The 23,467-nt window shown below is 42.0% G+C and overlaps 3 protein-coding genes across 3 annotated transcripts; 2 read left to right on the top strand and 1 right to left on the bottom strand.

The window, feature by feature from the left end:
* The first annotated feature begins 610 nt into the window (after window positions 1-610).
* Window positions 611-8,498, top strand: prmt7 (protein arginine methyltransferase 7). The gene is made up of 17 exons (XM_084936346.1): window positions 611-854; window positions 1,518-1,554; window positions 1,713-1,862; window positions 1,957-2,065; window positions 2,303-2,415; window positions 2,517-2,746; window positions 2,823-3,003; window positions 3,505-3,632; window positions 3,889-4,027; window positions 4,111-4,194; window positions 4,287-4,334; window positions 4,511-4,600; window positions 4,911-5,072; window positions 5,599-5,673; window positions 6,288-6,448; window positions 6,843-6,939; window positions 7,565-8,498. The coding sequence occupies exons 1-17, from the start codon at window positions 760-762 to the stop codon at window positions 7,721-7,723; spliced, it is 2,058 nt and encodes a 685-aa protein (XP_084792472.1). The 5' UTR covers window positions 611-759; the 3' UTR covers window positions 7,724-8,498.
* Window positions 8,485-17,208, bottom strand: ciapin1 (cytokine induced apoptosis inhibitor 1). Its single transcript, XM_084936350.1, has 9 exons — window positions 16,914-17,208; window positions 13,955-14,117; window positions 13,277-13,420; window positions 11,865-11,944; window positions 10,772-10,940; window positions 9,961-10,037; window positions 9,612-9,733; window positions 9,245-9,326; window positions 8,485-9,150 (listed from the first exon to the last, which is right to left on the bottom strand). Exons 2-9 carry the CDS (start codon window positions 14,109-14,111, stop codon window positions 9,040-9,042), a joined length of 942 nt encoding a protein of 313 aa, XP_084792476.1. The 5' UTR covers window positions 14,112-14,117; window positions 16,914-17,208; the 3' UTR covers window positions 8,485-9,039.
* A 456-nt stretch (window positions 17,209-17,664) lies between these two features.
* On the top strand, window positions 17,665-23,418 carry coq9 (coenzyme Q9 homolog (S. cerevisiae)). The gene is made up of 9 exons (XM_084936349.1): window positions 17,665-17,766; window positions 19,584-19,800; window positions 19,912-20,047; window positions 20,138-20,280; window positions 21,041-21,125; window positions 21,206-21,310; window positions 22,077-22,232; window positions 22,457-22,510; window positions 22,814-23,418. Exons 1-9 carry the CDS (start codon window positions 17,709-17,711, stop codon window positions 22,847-22,849), a joined length of 990 nt encoding a protein of 329 aa, XP_084792475.1. The 5' UTR covers window positions 17,665-17,708; the 3' UTR covers window positions 22,850-23,418.
* The last annotated feature ends 49 nt before the right edge of the window (window positions 23,419-23,467 follow it).

Here is a 23,467-nt window from a genome sequence, read left to right as displayed (position 1 = left end):
GTTTGACTTTTATATATTTTGCTAGAGTGTCCTTTATCTTTCTTGCCTCTTAATTCTTCTTTACAGTGTGTTAGAAAAACAGCATTTCATTTTTCCTGGATGTCCTGTACACGCAGCAAACTGACAGTAAAAATCTTTGAATCTCGCGAGAATGATGAAACGTTATTTTGATAATGAAAGCAAGATTTAGGAGTGAATTTTAATTTTATTCATTCAGGGTTTTTTTTTATTTGCAAAGGTTGTTTCTAGTAACTAATATAGTCACTTTTGAAATATTTTTATTTTTATTTTATGAATTATTATACAGTTTTTTCTTAATATTTTTTTAGCTGTTTAAATTCCTGCTGTCTACTATTTACAGTCTGTTGGGAGCACCCACACTTTCGTTGTACACGTACAATGACAATAAAGGGCTATTCTTTTCTATTCAGTTTTTTTCTTCTCATGTTTTTCTAATATTTTTATTGTCATTTTTATTTTCGTAATTTAGCTTTTCACAAAGCCGATTATCTTTTATAAATGTATTTAATAACCAACACCTAAATTACAACTTCAATAACGACACAAATACCAAAAAAGAAAATATCAGCGACGCAAAGCGTCACGTGACTCCACCTACGTGACGTCACGTGGCAAGATGGCGGCTTCCTTTGGAGAAACGCTGCTGCTGTGATCGTGTTTACTTGCCTACTTGTAGAGAATATTCAGGTGAAACCAGCCTTCATTCAACTGCAGAGGGGTCCGAGTGTTGTGGCGGAGATGAAGACCTTCTGCGGGAGAGCCAACCCGACCACCGGGGCTTTAGACTGGGTGGAGGAGAGCGAGGAGTACGACTACCACCAGGAGATAGCCAGGTATGCTCAGGGCGTCCAGTGACCACATCCACAGATGTGGTTTACAGATGTCTTGCGTACCCTGAAAACAAAGATCCTTAGAAACACTGAAGATATTCGCCCCTGTGATCCTGTATGGAAGTTCAGTGATGCCGGCAAAAGAAATTGTAACGTTTGTCATGAAAATTCTCAACTTAAACGTGTAAAAATGCACAATAAAGATAAGAATATGAGATATAAAAGCACAAATAATGATATGGAAACAAACTACAGATACAGTCTCACTCTACACTGCTGCTGATCAATAAAAGGTTCTGAAAAATCAACATTATTAACTGAAGTGAAAAATATCACGGAAAAAATGGCCTAAAAAATGAGAATTGTAAAATAAAATCAAAAAAATTATATGTTTGTCTTTCTAAATCCAAATGTAAACAGAATATGAATAGATTTTTTAAATTGTACATTCATTTTCTTATTTATCTTTTTCTTAACTTTCCTCCATTTTAATTAAGCTCCTTTGACTTATGACTGACTTTGTTATGGCACATGTTCTTTGTTGGTTATGTTTTCAAAAATGTTGATTTTATACGTTTAAACTGCATTAGTGACTAATTTTTATCTTTTTCTTCTTTAATCAGTTTTTTAAAATTTACAATGATCCTTCATCGGTTTATCTTTCAGGTCCTGTTATGCAGACATGCTGCACGATCACGACAGGGTAAGACCTGGAGAAAAAGTCCCTCTTCCCTCAGAACTCTCAGAAGTGCTTTTATTATTACTAATAATAAACCCAAATAGATGATAACACATATAACAAGTGTCGTGTTTGACAGCAGAAATAAAACAACAACACCGCTAACATGTCTTCCACTGTAGAATAAGAAATACTATGAGGGCATCCGGGCTGCTGTAGCCAGAGTGAAGGCTCGCGGCGAGAGGGTCATCGTGCTGGACATCGGCACCGGAACTGGCCTCCTGTCGATGATGGCCATCACGGCCGGGGCTGACTTCTGTTACGCCGTGGAGGTGAACATCACTGATCGCTCTCTTTCAGCATGGATTCATTTCCCCCTTGTGGTGTTTTAATATCAGTTAATAACTTTGTGATGCTTTCCTGCAGGTTTTTAAGCCGATGGCCGAGGCGGCGCAGTGCATCGTGGAGAAGAACGGCTTCTCCGACAAAATCAAAATTATTAACAAACACTCCACAGACGTCACTGCGGGACCAGGTCAGACACGGCAGTACTGCATCAGGCTGTGTGTTAATGGATCGCAACTTCACAGCTCACCCTAAATCAATTAAATCTTCTGTCCATATATTAACTTACTAACATCACTCTTTTCTCCCAAACTGTAACGATTCACTCCAAGCACAAAACCAAACAAGCAGAGGACATTTAAAAAAACAGCATTCATTACTTACACAGCAGTGCATCTGTTTTCATAACCAGAACCCTGTTTTCCAGATGGAGACATGCAGGTGAAGGCCAACGTCCTGATCACAGAGCTGTTCGATACTGAGCTGATCGGTGAAGGAGCTCTGCCCAGCTACGAGCACGCCCACCAAAACCTGATGCAGGTGTGTGCTGTCACACTTTTCCTGCATTCGTCAGCAGCTTCCTCACAGCTGAAGGTTTGGACTGTTTCCAGTAGTTTTACTTTCCTTTTGCTGCCCTGCAGGAGCGCTGCGAGGCCGTCCCTCACCGGGCCACCGTCTACGCCCAGCTGGTAGAGTCGGAGCTTCTGTGGAGCTGGGCTCAGCTGCAGCCAGTTGAGGTGGAGGGGGCCAGGCTGGTCCCTCCGCCCGCAGTGGGCCGGTGTGCCGGAGCTCACGCAGTGTGTGACATCCAGCTGAGCCAGGTGTCTCCTGCCAGCTTCACCCCGCTGGGTCCTGTCTGCACCATGTTCACGTAAGAAAGGAGACACTTGCTCGTATGCATCTGCAGTTATTCACATCCCTCTCTGACTGTCATCCTTTCCTTTCAGCGTGGATTTTAGCAAACCTGTAAGCAGCGCCTTCCAGGCCCACTCCTCCCAGTTTGTGGCTCAGTCAAGCGGCCGGGCTCAGGTGGTTTTGTCCTGGTGGGACCTGGACATGGACCCCAGTGGGTCCATAGTGTGCACCATGGCACCCAGCTGGACTTACCAAGAGCCAAAGATGGCCCCGGTGAGTCACTGACCTCTGCTTGTGTTTAAGCAGCCAGTAGCATCAGACTACAGCAAGCTCTTTAACAGCTCAGGCAGCAGTGCCACAAATATTCTTAAATATCAGGGGAACAACACTTTAGTGCACTCACTTTATATTCAGTGAACATGTCTCCATCTGTATGCCAGCAAAAATCTGTGATATGATTCTTTGTGGTGTGTGCAGCATGGAGAAACAGTAGGAAAATGTGCCTGGCAGTCTTCATCTTTGCATGGATTTTGTACATAATAATGAAACTGCAGTAAAATCCACAACTGACAGGATAAAGAAGCCAGAACTGATATTTTTTAAAGCTAAAATATATGAAGGTATTTTCTTAGCTTTGCATAAACAGCTGAGGTTTGATTCACTGCGTTTAGTATGAGATAAGATAAACCTTCATTAGTCCCACACATGGGACATTTTTTTTGGTCACGGCAAAAAGTAAATCGATAAATCATCGGTCACCGTCGTGTCTTTCAGTGGCGCGACCACTGGATGCAGAGCGTGTACTTCCTGCCTGTGGAGAGCCAGGTGACAGAAGGAGAGGAGCTGAGCCTGATGGTCTGCCACGATGACTACAGTCTGTGGTACAGCCTGCAGCCTCGCAGGTACAGTTTGCTCAGACACATGTATACGCTTTGAACAATTTATTTAAGAGACTTCTTGAATCTGCCTGCAGCTCAACAAGAAGACATCAGTGCGATTGTTCTCACTGAATGAGTGAAAAGATTCATGTGAAAAACTGCACCCTATGATTCAGTGGCTTGTAGAACCACGTTTAACAGCAATAACTTGAATTATCAGACATTACTCACAAACATGTCCTCCTGGTTGGGAATTGTCACAAACTGTCGATCGTTTCAGCCAGCGGGGCTCACAGACTGAGGCTCCTCCCTCTCGGCCATGTTGCACCTGCCAGGCTCACCTGGTTTGGACTCGGCCGCGTTTTGGCGAACTTAACGACAGACGGCGTACGGAGAGCTACGTCAGCGCTCTGCGCAGCGTAAGTGGAGGCATCGATACCGCCTGTGTAAATTCATATATTCTCGAATACGACTGCGGTTTAATGAGCTGGGTGAACTTCAGGTGCTGAGAGAGGACAGCGTGTGTCTCAGCGTCAGTGACGGGAGTCTGCTTCCTGTGTTCGCTCACATGCTTGGAGCCAAGAAGGTACGCCGCTTTCACCTCACAGATACTGTCGCTCCCTGACATCATCAGCGTCACGCCTGTTTTCACTTCCCTGTGTTTCCTTTTCTACTCAGGTGTTCGGTTTGGAAAACTCCCAAATGTCTAAACAGGTTATTGATGAGGTAATCATTCAGATCATTCTCAGCGGTGATGCTTTGAAATGTTTCAGGCACTGTATGATTTTTATTCATGTTTCATTTTGGTAAAAAGATGATAAAATGGTTTCATATAACCAAAACCGTGTCTTATCCTACTTGCTACGTCCTGTATATCAACATGAAAGCATCTTTCTCTGCAGGTTTTGGAAGCCAACTCCATGAAAGGACATGTTGAGCTGCTGGAGATCAGGCCGGAGCAGCTGACCAGTAATGATGTAGGAGGAGAACAGGTACCGTCATCTTCCCGATGCAACCAGGAAGCATCTGAATGCAACACATTTAGACTCCTTTAGAAGGATGTACCACAAAGCAGGATTAAAGGGTTAACAAGTTTAAAGTCTTGAGTTTTCTGTGTCACAAAAGTGGCTCTCTTTTGACCTGACTAAATCACCGTGGTAACACATAACCTGGTCCAGTCCAGTCAAACTGGGAGCATCTATTAATCTGTTATGACAGAGAGGATTTTACGTCAGGAGTCCCACCCACATGAGTGCTAAGGAAACTGAAATGTGTGAGGTGATGTTGGCCTCTCCTGTGCAGATCTCCGTCCTGATGGGTGAACCGTACTTCAGCACCAGCCTCCTGCCGTGGCACTCCCTGTTCTTCTGGTACTGTCGCACCGCCCTGGCAGGTCTTCTGCGACCCAACGCCAGCATCCTGCCCCGCTCTGCCTCCCTTCACATGGTGGCTGTGGAGTTCCAGGTGAGGCTGTTACGATTGTTGTTATCATCTGTATACAGGGCGATCAAACGTTCCCAGAATGGGACCCATAAATATTAAAACCAAAAAATCTTCTCTTTGTGGAAATCAGCTTACACTTGTTTCTGCGATGATCCTTCAGACTTTACACTTTAACCAATCAAATAAATATTTAATCTATCAGATGTCGGCTGCTTATGTGAATTCAGGTCATATTCAGTGGTTAATACTTATTAGTCCTAAGCATGAAGACTGTTCACAGATGAAGGCGCTGTTAAATGTTTCATCCAAATGGCAACAAACAAGTTGCTATTTTGTTTGTTTGTTTTTGTTTTGTTCATACCAGTGAGTGAAGGTGTTAAATACTCTGATCATTTTCTGCATCTCCATCTTTCAGTTCTACATGCTGTGAGATTCCTCTCACGTGGAGGGGAATGACTGTGATTTAAGATTCAGTTATTTTAGACATATATCCAATTATTTAACCAAAAAAATAAACGCGTTGTTTCTGTCTTTGTCCGTCTGGTAGGATTTGTGGAGGATAAGAGCGCCGTGTGGAACCTGCGAGGGCTTCGATGTCACGCCCATGGATGAAATGGTCCAGGTAAAATGAGATGATTTCACTGGATGTTAAATGAGGTTTTGAATGAGTTATTTCTATTTTAATGGTAACACTGTAACATTTGGATCAGTAAAAAGCATTATCTGTAGTCGTTTTTATTGAACTTTACCGTCAGGGTGCTCTGTGCTAGTTCTATTTTGTGAGTTCTATTAGCTTTTGGGATTGAAGGTGTCAGGAATAAGACAAATACTCAAACAGAGACACCTCTAAATACTAGTTTGACCCTGAGAGAGGACTTTCATGTGCACAAGCTTACTGAATCATTTCAAACTGCTGAACTTCAGCCTTCAAAAACTGAACAGAACAATTAGAAAACATAATGAAAGCAAAGCAGTTAGTGACTAATGAGTGATTTGGGAGATTTCAATGCAGAATCAACAGTACAGTAAAACATTGTGTCATCTGCATATAAATGTACATACCAATTTGTGAAGATGAAATAATGTAATAAAAATATATTACAAAAAGAAGTGGATCTACAATTGAGCCGTGTGAAACACCTTTAATTAATTTTTGGTATAAATTCGAAGCTCATCGACTCCTGCTGATCACAACTGTAACTATCTGTGTCCAAATAAATCCTTATGTCCCCTCAGCGCTCTCTGGATTTCCACGAGTCCCGTGAGGCGGAGCCACACCCCCTGTGGGAGTATCCTTGTCGGGCTCTCACCCAGTCCACCGCCACCATGACCTTTGACTTCACACAGTGCCTCCCTCAGCAGCCAATCAGCAGCCAGGGCTTGCTGTCTTTCATTAGGTACAGTTACTTTAATCAGTGCCAGAACTAATTTGACACATACATGTCAGTCTAATATGTCAGTTTTCCATCATTGTGGCTGTTGTGTTATTTGTCTTTTCTTTTCTGTAGTTTGTTTTGTCTCTTCTCTTTCTCCTAACTCCCGATTGGTTGAAGCAGCTACACCCTGAGCCTGGTACTGGTTCTTCCTGTCAAAAGGGAGTTTTTCCTTCCCACCATCCAAATACTTGCTCACGGGGGACGTCTGATTTTCGGGGTTTTCTCTCACCCCGTAGAGCTCCTTTTATTGTTGTGTTTTGATGCTGTTAAAATACTACTGTGAGGTTTGAAGTTCATCTTCTGCTTCATAGAGTTGAGTCAGTAACATATTTTCTATGTTAAACGTGCTTTTCAGGGAAGGTCGTTGCCATGGTGTTGCATTGTGGATGGAGTACCACCTGACAGATGACATCACTGTCAGCGCAGGTCTCAACGGACCAATCAATGAGCAGGTATCTGCCTCCGATTAGAGCTTAATGTCTTTACTAAATGACTCTTTCTTTAACTTAATTGCTAACACAGTGTTGAAAGAGCCCCCACCACAGGGTGAGAGGAGAGGTACGCCCTGGACAGGCTGCAGGACTAAAACAGAGAGACAAACAACCATTTACACTCACGTTCATACTTATGGGTAATTTAGAATCACCACTAACTGCATGTGTTTGGGCTGTGGGAGGAACCACAGGGAGAACCTCTTACCCAGGCATTCACCAGCACCACCAACAGATGTGTAGTTGTTATACAATTTTAGTCTCCTTTTGTAGTTGCAGCAGTTTAGAAGGAAGTCGGGTGTCTGCACCCTCTTAACCCTCATCGGCTGCTTGTCAGTACTCCTGGTTGTTTCTAATGTCAACAGATTTTACCTGCTATTATTTGGTAGGGCTGTTTTGTTTCAATGAGAAAAACAGAGATTATGAGTGCATTAATACTGTAAATGAAAAACAATTAAACCAAAATAAGTTTAAAGAATCACTAAAGATTACTAAAAGTGGTCCTCGGTGGAGCGTTTCACTGGGAGAATGAAGTTTGGGGACACAGTGGACTTGTTGGGTTTTACAGCAGATGTTTCTCCTGCAGGGCGACTGCGAGTGGAGTCGACACAGGAAGCAGGGAGTGTACTTCTTCGGGTCGCCGTGGGAGATCTCAGGTGACGGCAGGGCCGCGGTGTCCTACAGCTTCACCTTTGAACCCAGTTTAGGAGACATTAGGATGGACTTCAGTGTCACATCTCAGTGACGTCAAGCAATCACCGACTGAACAGCTCACTTTTTACCAAACCCGACATTTAACATGTTCTGTTCTGACTGAATCTCCATGATTAACCATAATTCAGAGTGTGGAACATGAGAAGCTTAGTGAGGATGTCACCAGTTCTATTTTTTACTTTCTGAGATGATACCGCTGCGGGATATTTTGTATCAGCTGGACATTAAAAGTCTGTTTGAAGTCGTTTTTTTAATTCTCATTACAATAAAGGTTTGTACACAAAAACTTCTTAGAAGAGATGTAGCAGCTGTCAACCAGCAGGTTACAGTCTAGTAAAGCCAAATGTTGTTTTGAGAAACTATTTATTTGATATTCAGGAAATTTTTTTATGAAGTTTTTTTTTTTTTTAAATTGGTGTCAGAGTTTTTGTGAAAGAAGTCATATATTCTAAAACGAGTGTTTAAAGCTGCTGTTTGACATGAATGTGTTTTGCTAACGAGGTGTCAGATTTGCCCAAATAAGTTTTGTGACTTCATATTTTGTATTGTTTGTCTTCTGTAGGGAAACAATATTTGATAGTTTTCTCTAGAAAATGCTATAAAAAAAAAAAGTTTCTTAATTTCCTAAAGCACACGGGAATGACTTTAAATGTTTTTAAAAGTTTGAGAGTCGGCTAAATTATTTTCTTTCAGAGCAAAGGATTACATTTAGATCCTGGGCCACCTACAGTCACATTACCAATAACCATTTCTTAAGTATTAAGTCACATGCAGTGAAATAAATGGGATATGTTTAAACATTGTAAGGCTGGTTTTAGTTTATTGCAATGAAACAAAGAGGCAACAACACTTCTTTGCCTTCCACATACATACAGACGCTTCATTTGAACGGTTTAAATGCGGTTTGGTTTCGATGTCAGCGTTCGTAAATCTTAAACAGCAATATGTTTCCACTTGGTTCTTCAGCTGTTAGCGATCAGGTGTAAATGGAAGTTAAATTCAAGGAATAAAAGCATGTCAGCTTTTCAGTATGACCTAGAAACCCTTCAGGTGAAGGCGCTCTCAACAATGAATCATTTCTATTGAAGCTTCAATGATGGAAACTGCAATCCAGCTGACAGATGGAAAAAAACATTTCTGTATGGTGTAATTGCACTGATCATCTTGAGTTTATGTTTTAAATCTCATCACAGCAGGACTCAAACATTCTCAGTGCATATTTATGCCCGTGTGGATTATACACAAAATCAGAGGGGTTTAATCAGAGGGACTCGTGTCTACAGGGTCGGAAAAGAGAGGAATGTCATGTCTTGAAGTTTGAGCAGTGCACGTTGCTGAAGTTGTGTTTCAAGCATCCGTCAGTGTTTTTTTGTCCAGAACGATTTTCTCTCCCGGCTTGAACGCCGGCATCCCCGTGTACGGGCAGCTGGCACATCGGAAAGCATCGCCAAGGTAACACTGCCACAAATAGAACAAAAATAATTATTATTTCTTTATTAGAACCAGAGGAGGGATGAGGAACCAATGCAGGCTTTTGAAAGTATACACTCACACTTCCACAGGCAGATTTTGGCAGGTCAGTCTTCTCTTTTCCTTTACTCTCCTGCTCCAGGTCTTCAGCTAGCCCACACGTGCTACACAAACATACAGTACAGCATCACGTCACATGATGTCCTTCATGCTCATGCAGATTGCTCATAACACTGGATCTGTATGCTGTCAGTGAGAGCAGACGTCCTTAAGGCGGACATCTCAAACATAAATTTTATAAGTCATGAAGCTGAAAATGAGCATGAGCCCAAAAAGTTGTGCATGGGTAAATCGTGTAATATCTGGTTAAAAGTGCACTGACATTTCTGAAAGCTCGGATCTTGGTCTTAAATCTCTCTAAAATATGTGAGATTTAAACAAAACCTCACCAGTTCTTGCAGACTTTCTTCTTCTTGTCGGCTCCATCTCCACAGCCCGGAGCTTTAAGAGAAGCTGGATCAGGTTTTTTCAAATCATCTTCATCCAGCAGAGCATCCGAGTCCATCAGATCCTACACAGAACATAAACACGAGGGACAAGAAAAACATCAGAAAACATGAGCGTGTCATTTATGTGTTGCATTACACCAGGTTTGAGCAAACTGCAGAAAAATCAGCAATTCCCCACAAACTACATCGTGCTGAAATATATATATTTTTCTTTAAAAGAGGATTTCAGCCTGCCTAATAAACTGTCACGTGTGTGTGGTTCAGCGCTTCAGTCGGTGTACAAACTCACCACATCATCATCGTTCATGTCGTTGGCTGACAGCATCCACATTTTCACCGTGTTGGGATCCAGAGCAGGTTTCTCTGCTGAAATCACACATTTTAACCAACATTAGCTTCACAGCACAGACAGTCTGAGGAGCTCACAGACTCACTCGTCACTTATAATGATGCAAATGCAGCATTGTTAAAAAAATATAATAAAATGCTACTGTAGTGAGGACGACAGACACCCCGAATAGGAAATGAAGTTTCGTCCTCTAAATGGAAATTACATTATTCATAAAAAAAAGTGATCGCAGACAAACTGGATTATTGTGTCTGTATAAAGAGTCGAGAAAGTCACTCGTCTTCTGTTGATAGTCTTTAAAATGTGAAAACGTTTGGGGTTTTTTTTTTTTTCAAATTGGTCAGCAGATTCCTAACTTGATTGTTCTTGACTTCATAGTGGTACTTCTTGTTTCTTCAGTTGGATTTTCTTTCATTTTAAACTGAGCAGAACTCAGAGCCATAATCATAGAGCTTAACACTCTTAAAGTACATTAAGAAAAACAAAAAAAACCTACATACTGAGGTTTTGTTTTTTAACATAAAGTATTCCTAATGCCCAGACAGTAACTTCTCCTTTGTTAGAGCCATAAATCTGTCTAATCCTGCACCACAGGGCTCATCCCTATCATCATCATCAACTCAAACCTCTCTACAAACTAAAGGGAATCTGGCATCTGTAGCCTATTATATTAGATCACAGTTGACAGAGACTGTGAGCTGTGGATTCAGAGACAACAGGAGAAAGAACAAAGCGTACTTATGAAGCCTACCTGGCTTGGCTGTCTTTTTCCCAAACGACAGTTTGATCTGGCTCGATGACCCCACCTCAAAGTCGGGTTTGGAGGCAGATACGCGGACTCGAGACAGGGCGTTTCCTTGGTAACCAGAGGCTGCCCTGAGGGAGCTCAGCGCTTCAGGACTGAGCTCTGCTTTGCTGACCTGAATGACGAGAAAGCAAACTGATATAAGCATGGCACAAAATCAGGGGCTGGATCCAGCCTTGTGAATACGCCCAGCTGGGAGCATTTTTTTTTTCCACCCGTGACGTGAAGACCCACAGAAATAACGTGTAGCAGCTAAATTCGCTGCTTAACTGGTGGACCCACAGTGAACTGAGGATTCCTCCATGTTCATACTAACACTCTGGGATGTGCAGGCACACTCAGAGCAGCAGTTATACCGTGCCCTCCCTTATTAATCAGCACCGGTTAAGGTAGGATGTGGCGTCATGTCGGTGTAGCACTTTCCCTGTCCCTATTACACCTGTCCCTATTACACCATGGGCTGGGAAGAAAGTGGCAGTGTAGCGTTTTGCCCAAAGTTCACGTTTGTTTTAACCTCAGCAAATTTAAAAAATAAATAAATAAAAAAAAGGTATGCAGGTTTTGGGGAAAACCCTTGTGACATGTGCAGAGGAGGGATGGTGGTTTTATTGGACAAAGGATGTTGAATATGGACATGACAGAGGAGGATGGCAGGGATAGGATGCGATGGAGGCAGATGATGCTCCGTGTGAATGAGGAAGCAAAAATGACCATCAGGTCAAACTATTAACAATAATTAGACCTCCTCAGTAAGGGGATTCTCAGAAGCCAGCAACTGAAAGACCCATACCAACTTCTTTCTTCCAATCATGTTCCTCACTGTTCAAGCAGCTGGAGACTCAAAATCTGTTTACAGAGACAAGCTTCCAGGAATTTAAACCCATAACTAACTTCACAACATGTCAAACCGGTGCCTCAAGGTTTGACATTAGATCAGCTGGTCTAAGTGGAATAATGTCCTGAATATGCATGTTGCTGGAGTACACAGTTACAGATGTTGGGGAAAACATCCCTCTACTCCACAGTGTGAACTACTCACCTCTGTTACTGACATAAAGCCGGACAGCTTCAGAGTCGACACCAGCTTCTCAGCTGTCCTCACACTTTGTCCTTCTGATCCTGTAACACAGATATACTCAGCACATTAAAACACATCGACACCGAGGATAAATACACCTAAACTGCTGTCGTTAATGCGTTTCCACTGTAACAGTGCACACTTAAGCCACTCTTGTATCACGTGTCAAACAACAGTGTCCTTCACTCTCATTCAAAGTCACGCCAGTCATGCTGCTGAAGTGAGATTAACTTGATACCTGAACACTTTGCATTGCCAGTGGTTACTATTTCACCTGTCATCCTTACAAGTCACCTGCCGGGACCGAGTAGCAGGCTCCAGAGAGTGGTCAGAGTAATGGTTTGTTGTTTGTTGTTAATGTTGATCAATGGTCATGAGAATTTGCATAATTAAGATTAAGGAACTGACCTCCCAGCCCATTGTTCCTTCAGTGGGCTGGTTTCAGTCATTATGCAAATGTACTGTTTATAAGATTGGGGAAACCTGCAGTCAGCTGAGACTGAAGAAGTCACTTGGATGAGTGATGAAACATTTCTCCCACAAAACGCAACGTCCAGATGAACAGAATCAACTTTTGGAGAGGTTAGAGCAGGGGTGTCGAACTCCAGGCCTCGAGGGCCGGTGTCCTGCAGGTTTTAGATATCACCCTGGGTCAACACACCTGAATCAAGTGATCAGTTCATTACCAGGCCTCTGGAGAACTTCAAGACATGTTGAGGAGGTAATTTAGCCATTTAAATCACCTGTGTTGGATCAAGGACACATCTAAAACCTGCAGGACACCGGCCCTCGAGGCCTGGAGTTCGACACCTGTGGGTTAGAGTAATGCTGGAGCTCCTTAAAATGACCCAGTTCCAGGGGCACAGGAACCTTTTCACAGCTCTTATGACTGCAGGAGTCAGGTACTAGAAAATTTCTTGGAACCCTGTTTTTTGGGGTCTCTTAGCTCCTACTTCAGGAGGTGTTTAACCTTTTAATAACTGAACAGTGATTGGTTCAGATGTGAAAAAAATGCTATTGCAGGCCAAGCATATTTTTTAAAAATCCATGCCAGTCAAAAAAAAAAAACAAAAAAACAAAACACAATAACAAAATGAATAACAGTGAAGTCCCAGTGTTATTAGGATTAAATGTAACAGGTCAAAAGGATTCCATGCTGGCTCAACAAAGGGCAGCAAAGCAATGCAGAGCAAAAATCTAGAAGCTCAAACAGGTTTACACACTAGATCACAGGGTCAAGAACACTCTGATCCAGACTCTCATGAGACTCCGTAACATCTCAGCATCCCTCAGGAGGAGCTGCTAAGTGGGACATCTGGAGTATCTTTTTTATCTTCCAGCAGCAAATGGATGAATGGACTACTGTGTCTTACCTGTAATTGGTTCATCAAGGACCAGCTGCCCTCCAGGTTTGAGCACTCTGGCTATCTCTGCTAGAGTCTCTAAAGTGTGGATGGAGGAGCTGTCAGCCAGAAGGCAAGAGAGCACCCAGTTGAAGGTGGAGGCAGCGTGAGAGGCTGAGGAGAGGACAGGAGGAGACAATTAATGTGAAATACGCTATGTTCTGAACTGCAAACTAAAGTATTTCACAATGGAGCAGGGGTTCAAAGTGAGACGTAGGAGGTGGGTTAACCATAAGACCCAGTGTGGAGGTGCACTGGAAGAAAATGGATATTCTTTGTGGATTCGAGTTTCCTTTGTCTTAAAGTTCTGTCGACTCAGAAATATTCATTTGCAAGTTTCATCAATAACCTCTTACAGGCAGATCTGTGTGCACCAGGTACATGAAGTACATTTTAAATTCCCGCCACCTCAGAAAGCACCTCTCTTTAACAGCTGTTCTCCCGAGTAGTTAAGTAGCAGTTACGATAAGTACTGTAATTGTGACTATTTTTAGACATTTGCACACATGAACTCATGACAGAGATGCAGGGGAATTTAACGCGTGTTGATTGTGGTGATGATGACAATCTACAGCTGCTGTTTCAGCAGTTTTCCTTAAGAGGTTAAGTCAGAGCATGTGTTAAAAAGAAATGATCAGGTGAACTCACACAGCAGCAGCCTCTCCATGTTCTCCACCGCCACTCTGCCATACGGACCGACGACCGCTCCCAGCTCCTCTGCGTACTGCTTCAGGGCTGTAGGTGTTGAAGGCTGAACCCACACCAGCACCACTTTGTCTCCTGCTCTGATGCCAAGGTCTGCCATGATTTCCTGGAGGAAGTGAACTCAAGTTTTTATACCAGAAAGTGCAGCATCAAAGTTTGTGTGTTTAAAGGTGTAGGTAATGACTACTGCAGCATTCCATCCTTTTGCTGCTGTGGCCTCCACCATGACAACATAAATCCCACATGTACTTGCACAAAAACAAAAAAGTAAATTTTGTAATTCTTGTTCTGGGAAAATCAACAGCAAGTGAACTCTTTCTTCCTGCTATCGTGTAGACTCTCTGACTCTGTAAACAGCAGCCGGGTCGAAGCTAAGCTGTTCATTAGAAACAAGAAGCATTGGAAAAAATAATGAAAAGAAACTGCAGTTTTGGTGTCTGTGGAGGTTGGAAAATTTCAACCCAAGGTCTGTAACTTGATGAACCAGCCAGGCTGCAAGAAAGGCCAAACTGGCATGTCTGTAACATTAAGACACAACAGATTCATCCAGTGCTCAACTCGACTCTCACTTACACAGTCTTGATTCAGTATTCTGCAGAAGCCTCTTTGGCAGCTGTTAAAGCTTCAAGTCTTTTGGAACATGGCTCCACTGGATTATGTGGGAATTGTTTTAAACTGCCATCTCTGTCTTTCCACATGTTCTGTGAGCTTTAAAGGTGTATTTACCAAAAGCACAGGTACCTCATATTGTGTTCAAGCACTCATACATGACACACCATCCTCTCAGACATGTAATTACTCAGCGGTAGATGATGTTGAGGAAGCTTTAGGGGATCTGTCCTGGGCCGCATACCTCAAACCTGCACTGTGAAACATGTCTGAAATTTTTTGTATTGACTGTAACGTTTATTTTATTCATATCCTACAGAACATTTGAAGAACAGAAGCTGACCCAAAGTGCTTCAAAAATGGGCACAATATCATTCGAGATTTCCTAAAAACACAGTATCAATATACATGAAAGGCATGTTTTCTTACATTAACTAATTATTAGTTAAAGTAAAAATCACAGTAAAAATCAAACCTTCTGTTTGCAAAGGGGAGCCAATCAGGGGAAGGTTTAAGGAAATCTTAAATAAGATACACCACGTGACTGCTCCAGAATACGATAGATAAGGGGTATTTATATAAGTGTGAATCTTAATGTAAAGCTATTCTAATATAATATAAACGTGGAAGTGCAAATGAGTGTAATAAAAAGCCTTTAACCCTCTGGGGTCCAGGTTATAATTGGCCATTTTTGACTACTTTTGATTTTACCTCTATATAATATCTCTATATTTTATATATTTATTTTAACTCTATTTAATTTGTAAAATATGTATACACACACACACACACACACATATATATACACACACACACGTAGACATACATATTTAGTATACACATTCAGTAATATGCATACACTCTTATATTGTACATATATTTATTCATATAATTCTCAGATTTAGCCATTCTTATATTTGCTTGTTCTTATGTTATTGTACCTCTGTTGCTTGTGAAGCTCGCACACAAGAATTTCACTCACATGTACTGTACCAGTGTACCTGCACATGTGATGTGACAATAAAAGTGATTTGATTTTATATTTCACCTTTAAAATATGTTTTTCTTGCCTTGTTTGGTATCATTATTTTCAGCACAACCTCAAATATCTGATATCTGATCTATTTTGGTATACTATATTAGCACAGTTGATCTAAATTCAGACAAAAAATTTAAAATCCGAGTAGAAAAAAAAGTTATATTTTTTTACTGTAAAACCCACAAACATGTTTAACAAATCATTTTCATAACTTGAAATGCAAATAGAAATTGTACATTTCTAAAAAATTATGCACAAGTTTTGCAAACAACAAAGTTATATGGTACTATTTATCTAAAAATGCAGCCAAGGCCTCAGGCGTTTTTTATATAACCATTTAAATCTATTTACAGAACAATCAGGTGTTCTGCATCAAATAAGGCGGCACACAAATTGTTTGTGCCAGTCCAAAAAATGTAGTTTGTGTTCAGTATAAGACAGAGGAGAACACCACAGGCCTAAACCCTGCAGGTCTGACAGCAGGAGGTGCATCAGTCCAGTTTTGCATGCGGGAACAGCGTTTACACTGGAATCTGCCTTTGACGGCTTTTTTGGAGAAAATATGAAATTCAGCAGTATAACTGACACACAGTACAAAACAATAACTACACAACAAACTAACTATAGCCTCCAAACACGCTAAACGTCACTAATGTCTGACACGAAAACTCGCGCTCTCTCTGTCTTTCGCTCGCCCGCTTTCCGTCGCGGGTGTCACTCCTAAAAACTTCCCCTTCTCCCTAAACAACCAAATGTCACATGTTGCCATATCATTTTTTTGATTGGCTGACATGGTAAAATCTAAGACCAATTGGGAAGGGGTGTTTTTTCTATTTTCACTCGCAAGCGGAGAGTGTTTGCTAGCGCTGTCTGTAGAAAATGCCGTTCTTCCCGCTGAAAACACCACTGTTTTGTTCAGAAAAAAACATCACGTGTATTTTTTCTTATCATAACTCTGGTTTTACGTGGCCCATCGACACAATTCAAAAACTGGTATATAGTTTGAAGTCTGCACTTTCGACCCAAGCTGAAATGGAGACTTACTGCATCTTGTAGCTGCGTCGTCTTAAATTGGTCATGTGATTTTGACGCGCCGGCGACCCCAGAGGGTTAAGATCCAATCAGAGCCAAATTACAAAATGTTATTCTAATGTTATCGTACAAAAGGTCTAGAAGGTTCCCTGTCGCTCTGTAAGTGACAGTGAAGAGATGTGTTTAAAGTCTGCAAAACAGAAAACCGCTTACGTGACATACCAATAATTAGAGGTTTGTTCTTGACTCCGGTGTTTCAGGAGCTCCGAGGAGCAAACAGCGTGACGCAGCACCGGCAGAGGCCCGTAATCAGCTCCTAACGACGGCGTGAACACCAAGCAGCTCCCGGTACACGGCTACCCGCAGTATCAAAGGCTTAACGTTTGTCTACTGCTCTCCTAAAAGGCCTCTGGTGGCAGAATTAACTAAAGAAACAAAACGTAAACCGAGCCTACACGATGACTTGCCTGCTGTCCTGATGGCAGTTAAACTCTGACAATTACGTCAGAGCGTGTTTCCGGTTCCTATTTTCAAAGTAAAGTGTTTGAGCCTGGCCCACAGGCTGTGTGAAGGTTCTTCATACATTATGTATACTTGACTTTATATGAATTAATTTAGGCGCAATAGGTTTATGCTTACCTAATACAGGATAATCCAAAATATATTTTTCAAACCTTTTCATGGAAAAGTTTTTAACTATTAAATTTATTAAAATTACTTCTTTCTTTTTTTTTTGCATAATTCGATGGTCTTAGTTTTATTGTAATTTACAGGCGTGATTGAGTTTAAATGTATAAACACTGAAAAAGAGTGTTCGCGTTTGGAAAATTAAATGCTCTATATGTAAATTTTAGCTACAATAATGGCCAAGTTTATGATTACTGGGACACAGACATGGAAAAACACACACACACAAACATACACACCTAATTCAGGCGTTTTATTTTGAAATGCTCTGACTGGATTTCCGCTGTGGGAGCGAGTCGCGAGGTGGTGACGTCGCTGTGAGCAGCTGATATGGCGGCGTTGCTAAGAGGTCTGCGGGCTGGAAGGGCACTCCGTGGCCTGAGCAGCGGTAAGAAGGGGTCACCGCTGGTTTTGTGACTATACCGGAGAGCCGGGGACACGTTTTCCAGAACGCGTGTCTGTGTTATCAGCGCCTTTAGAACGAGCGTTTTATTAGCGTTAGCTGATCGCGCCAAAGGTGACCATGAAGGACGATATCAGCAACAGGGAACTGAGTGTAGCTCCAAAAACGGGGCTATTAGGAGGTTTGTAGTGTCCGGGTTGGCTCTGCCGGGCAGACCTCACAGGTGACTGCAGGGTAACCACGTAAACAGGTTCCTACACCGGGAGGGGGCGTGCTGTCTGCAGTTATACAAGCTGTCTGAGCGTTTCTAATGAAACCCCTAATTATAGCTCCCTTTTCCTCTATCATTGCAAGTTCTGTGAAACACACACATGTGCAGTCTCCTATCGGAGTGTATTTACGGTAAAGCTTCAGTATTTGTTGATTAGAGTTTGCAAAAAATGTACCAAACCGCACATTTTCCACTGAAATACACACTTAAACTATGAAAGCTATCAATCGTTTGATACCTAAACAGCCTAATTTATACTGAGTTAGTATAACAAGTCAATTTTAAAATGCTCCTGTTGGAATACTTTGGGGGTATTTTTTATAATTTGCCCACATTTTATTGGAATAATTTGATAGAAAATATATAGAATATATATAATAGTTAATGAATAAACGAATAAAGCTAAGTCCATATGTCCTATACTGACAGGTCACTTTATTAGGTGCTAGCACTGTGCTAGACCCCCTTTCTCCTTCAGAGGTGCTTTAATTTTTCATGGCTCAGATTCAGCAAGGTGCTGGAAACTTTCCTCTGAGATTTTGGTCCATGTTGACATGAATGCATCACACCGAGACTATAGATTTATCAGCTACACATCTATGAATGTGTTCTACAACATCCCAAAGGACTGGTGACTGGAGGCCATTTGAGTACAGTGAACTCTTTTTATGTTCAAGAAACCAGTTTGAGATGATGTGACGTGTTTATCCTGCTGGAAGCAGCCATCGGAAGATGGTCATAAGGAGATGGAGATGGTCAGCAACAATACTCAGATAGGCTGTGGTGTTTGAATGGTGTTCAGCTGGTTTCAAGAAGCGGGCCAGGGAAATTCCCCCACCTTATTAAACCACCACCAGCCTGAACTGTTGAGACGAGGATCGACAGTCATCAGACCAGGCAACATTTTTCCAGTGTTGTGCATTCAGAGATGTTCTTCTGCTTTTCACTGGATATTTTCTCTTTTCAGACTGTTCTCTGTAAACTAGAGATGGTTGTGTGGGGAAATTCCCAGCAGGTCATCAGTTTCTGAAATATTCTCTCACAACAACCATGGCGCTTTCAAAGTCATTTTTCCTCCCATTCTGATGCTCAGTTTAAACTTCAGCAGGTCATCTTGACCATGTCTATATGCACTGAATAGCTGACACATGATTGGCTGATTAGATATTTGCCTTAACAAGCAGCTGATGTAGTGACCAATGAGTGTAGTATAACAAGTATTTAGTGCAGCATTCTCACCAATATTTCTCTTAAGTGTAACAGATGGGGAAATAAAGTCATACCATGTGATAAACTGTACAGGTTTCACTGAGCTTGAGTTTAATGTAAATGTGAGACTTTGTACTGTGGTTTGTCACATTTAATCCTTTTTCTAAAAGTTTGGTAAAAGTGTGAACAACAACAGCACACACTGGGAGGAAAGTGACAGGCGATAGAGATTCGATACAGCACGATTATTACGAGAAATAAACAAGTACACCGTATTAAAAATGAATCTGTGGAAGTAAATCCATATATTTGTATGCTCCAGTGGTGGCTGCACCAACAGCAACAAACCCTCAGTGCGGCAGTCTGAGACGAGGCTTCCACTGTGCAGGGCTGAGGCTTCAGGATGAGTCCAAATCTGACAAGCCTCCCTCCTCAACCACCACCTACCATGAGCACTACCAGGCTCACTCTGCTGAACAGGACACGGCGGCTTCTGCTTCTGATCCGGCAGCCGACCAGTCTACCGATCCAAACACCAGGTCAGTAATCGTTACATTAGTCACTTCTGTCATTCAACAGGAATTTTACAAGATGCTTTCTGATGTGGGAGAGCTACACTTGGTCTCACATTGCCGTTTGTCTTTGTGAAGTTACCAGGATCAGAGCGGGGAGCAAGATGAGGAGTATGAAACAGAGGAGCAGCTTCAGGCTCGAATCCTGACTGCCGCTCTGGAGTTTGTTCCTCTGCACGGCTGGTCGATGGAAGCTATCGCAGCTGGTGCTGAGGTGAGAGAGTAGTTCAAAGACTTTATCATGTAGCCCTGTGTTCGTATGTAAGCTGCACCGTTAACGCTGTGGTTGTTGTGTCTGTACCAGAGTCTGGGTTTGTCTTCTGCTTCCACCGGTATGTTCGAGAAAGGATCCGGAGACCTGGTCCTACATTTCATCGCTCAGTGCAATGCGCAGCTGACGGAGATCCTGGCTGAACAGCACAATCAGGTCCAGCTGGGCCAGGCTGAGTATGTATACACAGCAGCTCACTTTGCAGTTCAGCTACACTATATTGTCACAAGTATTTGCTCTCTGCCTTCACAAACATATGCACTTGATCATGACATTATCTAAAACCTTTTGGTGTGTTGAAGCATTAAGAGTTCCTTTCACTGGAACTAAGAGTCCGAGCCCAATTCCTGAAAAACATTCCCACACTATAATCCCTCCTACACCAAACTTTACACTTTACCAGTTGCCAGGACAGCGGTACTTGTCAGTCTGCACTGTGCTAACCCAGACTCATCCATCCGATTGCTAGACATATAATTCATCTCTCCAGAGAACACGTTTCAACTGCTCGAGAGTCCAGTGCCGTTGTGCTTTACACTACTGCATCTGATGCTTTGCATTGTGCTTGGTGATCTAACGCTTGGATGCAGCTGCACGGCCATGGAAACATGTTCAATAATGCTCTCTGTGCACTGTTCTTGAGCTAATCTAAAGGCCACATGAAGTTTGGAGGTTTGCAGTGAGGTTTGCAGCCTACAGGCCTCTAGGGACTTGATTTTATTTATCTGTGGCCATGGAGGTGACTGGAACACCTGAATTCAATGATTTCGATGGATGAGTGAGTACTTTAGGGAAAACTGTGCAGGTTCAGCTTGAGCTCAGGTTTAATTCAGGTCGATTACTCACCTACGCTTTAGGCTGGAAAATAAAACACTCAGCGGGGGCAGGTAATATGAAAAAATGTGAAAGATGTAAAATGACAGATTTCTCTTGCAGACCAAAGAAGACTGCAGATTTTATAAGAGACGCTGTAGAGACCAGACTGCGCATGTACATCCCCTACATCGAAACATGGCCACAGGTACAGCATGGAACACTGGGAATATGAGCTTCTGAGTGTGTTCACAGGTCAGGAAGCTTTACTTGATATTGTCTTCTCAGGCGATGAGCCTACTGCTGCTTCCCCACAACATCCCCGACAGCCTGAAGCACCTCTCCACGCTGATGGACGACATCTGGTACTACGCCGGAGACCGATCCACAGACGTGAGTGGATCCTGTCACCCTTCTTCTTCTCCTCCTCATAGCTTCCTGTCCCCCTTTCATCACCACCCTCAAAATATCCGACCTGCCACCTCCCAGGTTACTGCCCCTATCGACACCTCACTTTGTCCTTGCTGGTACACTGAAAATACTTGTTTCTTATTGGCTGGCAGGTGCCACTTGAGCATTTATATAAAAACAGTGAATGATCGCTCCAGCCAGCAGATATCACAGATACTGTTTAACTAACAAAGAGAAAAAGAGGGCTAACGACCTTCTCATGAGTGATCGTTTTACATTTTTTTATTGATACATTTGTAGTAATTGGTAATATTTGATTTGTTTCAGTAAAGGTGTAACCTTGGAAAACTATTGACACCTGCAGCCGTAACACAAACTCCAGTCGTGCTTAAATTTGCAGGCAATGCATGCTCTCACACTGTGCGCAAGGACAAAATCACCACTATCACATACATATTGTCTAAGCTGTAGCTAACTAACCAGCCCCATGTTGGCTCTTGTTGTATTTACATCTAAGTTTGCATGTTGCGATAAAGCGGTGCAATCATTTTCCTGGCAAAATCTAAAGAAATGAGTGGCAGTTCAAGGCTTTTGCACAGCACTGTTTTCTGGTGCAGTCTCCTGTGTGCTCTTCTTTAAAGCTGACCTTTTATGTGCCACTGCATCTGTTTTACTTACTTTACTTTTGAGTTTACCTTGAACTAAATGTGGACTAGGAGTAAAACTGCAGGACTCATTTCTGTTGTAGATGAATTGGTACACAAAGCGTGCAGCGCTGACGGGCATCTACAACACCACAGAGCTGGTGATGATTCAGGATTCCTCTCCAGACTACCAGGACACCTGGGCCTTCCTCGATAACCGTATCCAAGATGTAGTCAACATGGCCACCACAGCCAAACAGGTAGAGAGTGAAACATTGTTAAAGACTCACTCCTGACTTCTTTTGAATGTTTTTGCACAAGCACATCTTTAATCGCTTTGCAGCATCACCCAGCAATGATAATAACAAATAAAAGACCTGAGATTTAGCGTTTTAAGAGAAATCATGTAAAAATGAGTCTTTATATGACACCTGAACCTGTTCTATAGCCATGTGTAAGCTGTATGTTCCACTTTGATGTATAGGTGCAGTCAACAGGTGAAGCAGTGGTGCAGGGACTCATGGGAGCTGCTGTTACAGTGAGTCTTTTGTCTTATATTCACCATTTAAATTCACTCTTCTCATAACTTCTGCCACAGGATTAGCAGAGATACTTAAGTCTTCACCCTCTTCTTAGATCTGTGCTCTTAACTCTCACATTCTTACCTCAGAAGCACATCACCCTCTGTGTAATGCACTCATTTTGCACTGAGAAAGATTCATTCAGTTAGAATAAATGTCATAAATTTGAAGTACCATCTTACTAACATCCTGAGGTTTGACAGAATCTGCATTTTGAAGGAAACTGTGTTCATTAATGTCTGCACGCCTCTTTTTCACAGCTGAAGAACCTCACAGGATTGAACCAGAGAAGATGAAGCACCGATCCCGACCGTCCACATGATGAGCAGAACTCTGAAATATTGGATTATGGCTGTTAATAAACAATAGAAGGAGCAAATTTGTTTCTGATCACCTGCAGAAACTCTCACCCGCTGATCCTTTCACTCTCCTGCTCAGATCATTTTTTCCTTTGTACAGAAGGACACAGATCTGTAATTTAGTTGTTGAATCAAGTGAAAGTTCAATAAAATAGTAATTGTATATTTAACTTTTTTTTTTGGTTTGTCTTCAGTTGTGAAATCAGTTTCCCACTAAAGAACTACGTTTCAGGTCAAAGTCACTATATTTTACTAGAGCGAAAACCCTGTGCCACCAGAATGATTTGAAATGTTCTGCAGTTAAAGTTTTGTATATAGAGACTTTAAAGTGTCTGATTTGGGACGTTTGCATTAATTGTAATTGATCTACCTGTATTACAATGACAAAGCAATTTTGAAACGTCAATACATTTTCTGTTAATGTCTTAGTTTGCTCTCCAATCTAAACGCTTGAAATATTTGTTTTAGATTAATGTGAGACAATAAAGTTCTTGCCTGAAAATGAATATGCAGATAATGTTTGCGAGCAAGTCAAACTTGAGAGTTTGTGCTTTT

This window comes from Perissodus microlepis, chromosome 7, assembly GCF_051167445.1.
Source record: "Perissodus microlepis isolate ML-2025 ecotype Zambia chromosome 7, ASM5116744v1, whole genome shotgun sequence".
Taxonomy (NCBI): domain Eukaryota; kingdom Metazoa; phylum Chordata; class Actinopteri; order Cichliformes; family Cichlidae; genus Perissodus; species Perissodus microlepis.
The sequence above is the reverse complement of the archived record's forward strand: the minus strand, read 5'-3'. Positions and strand labels throughout refer to the sequence as shown.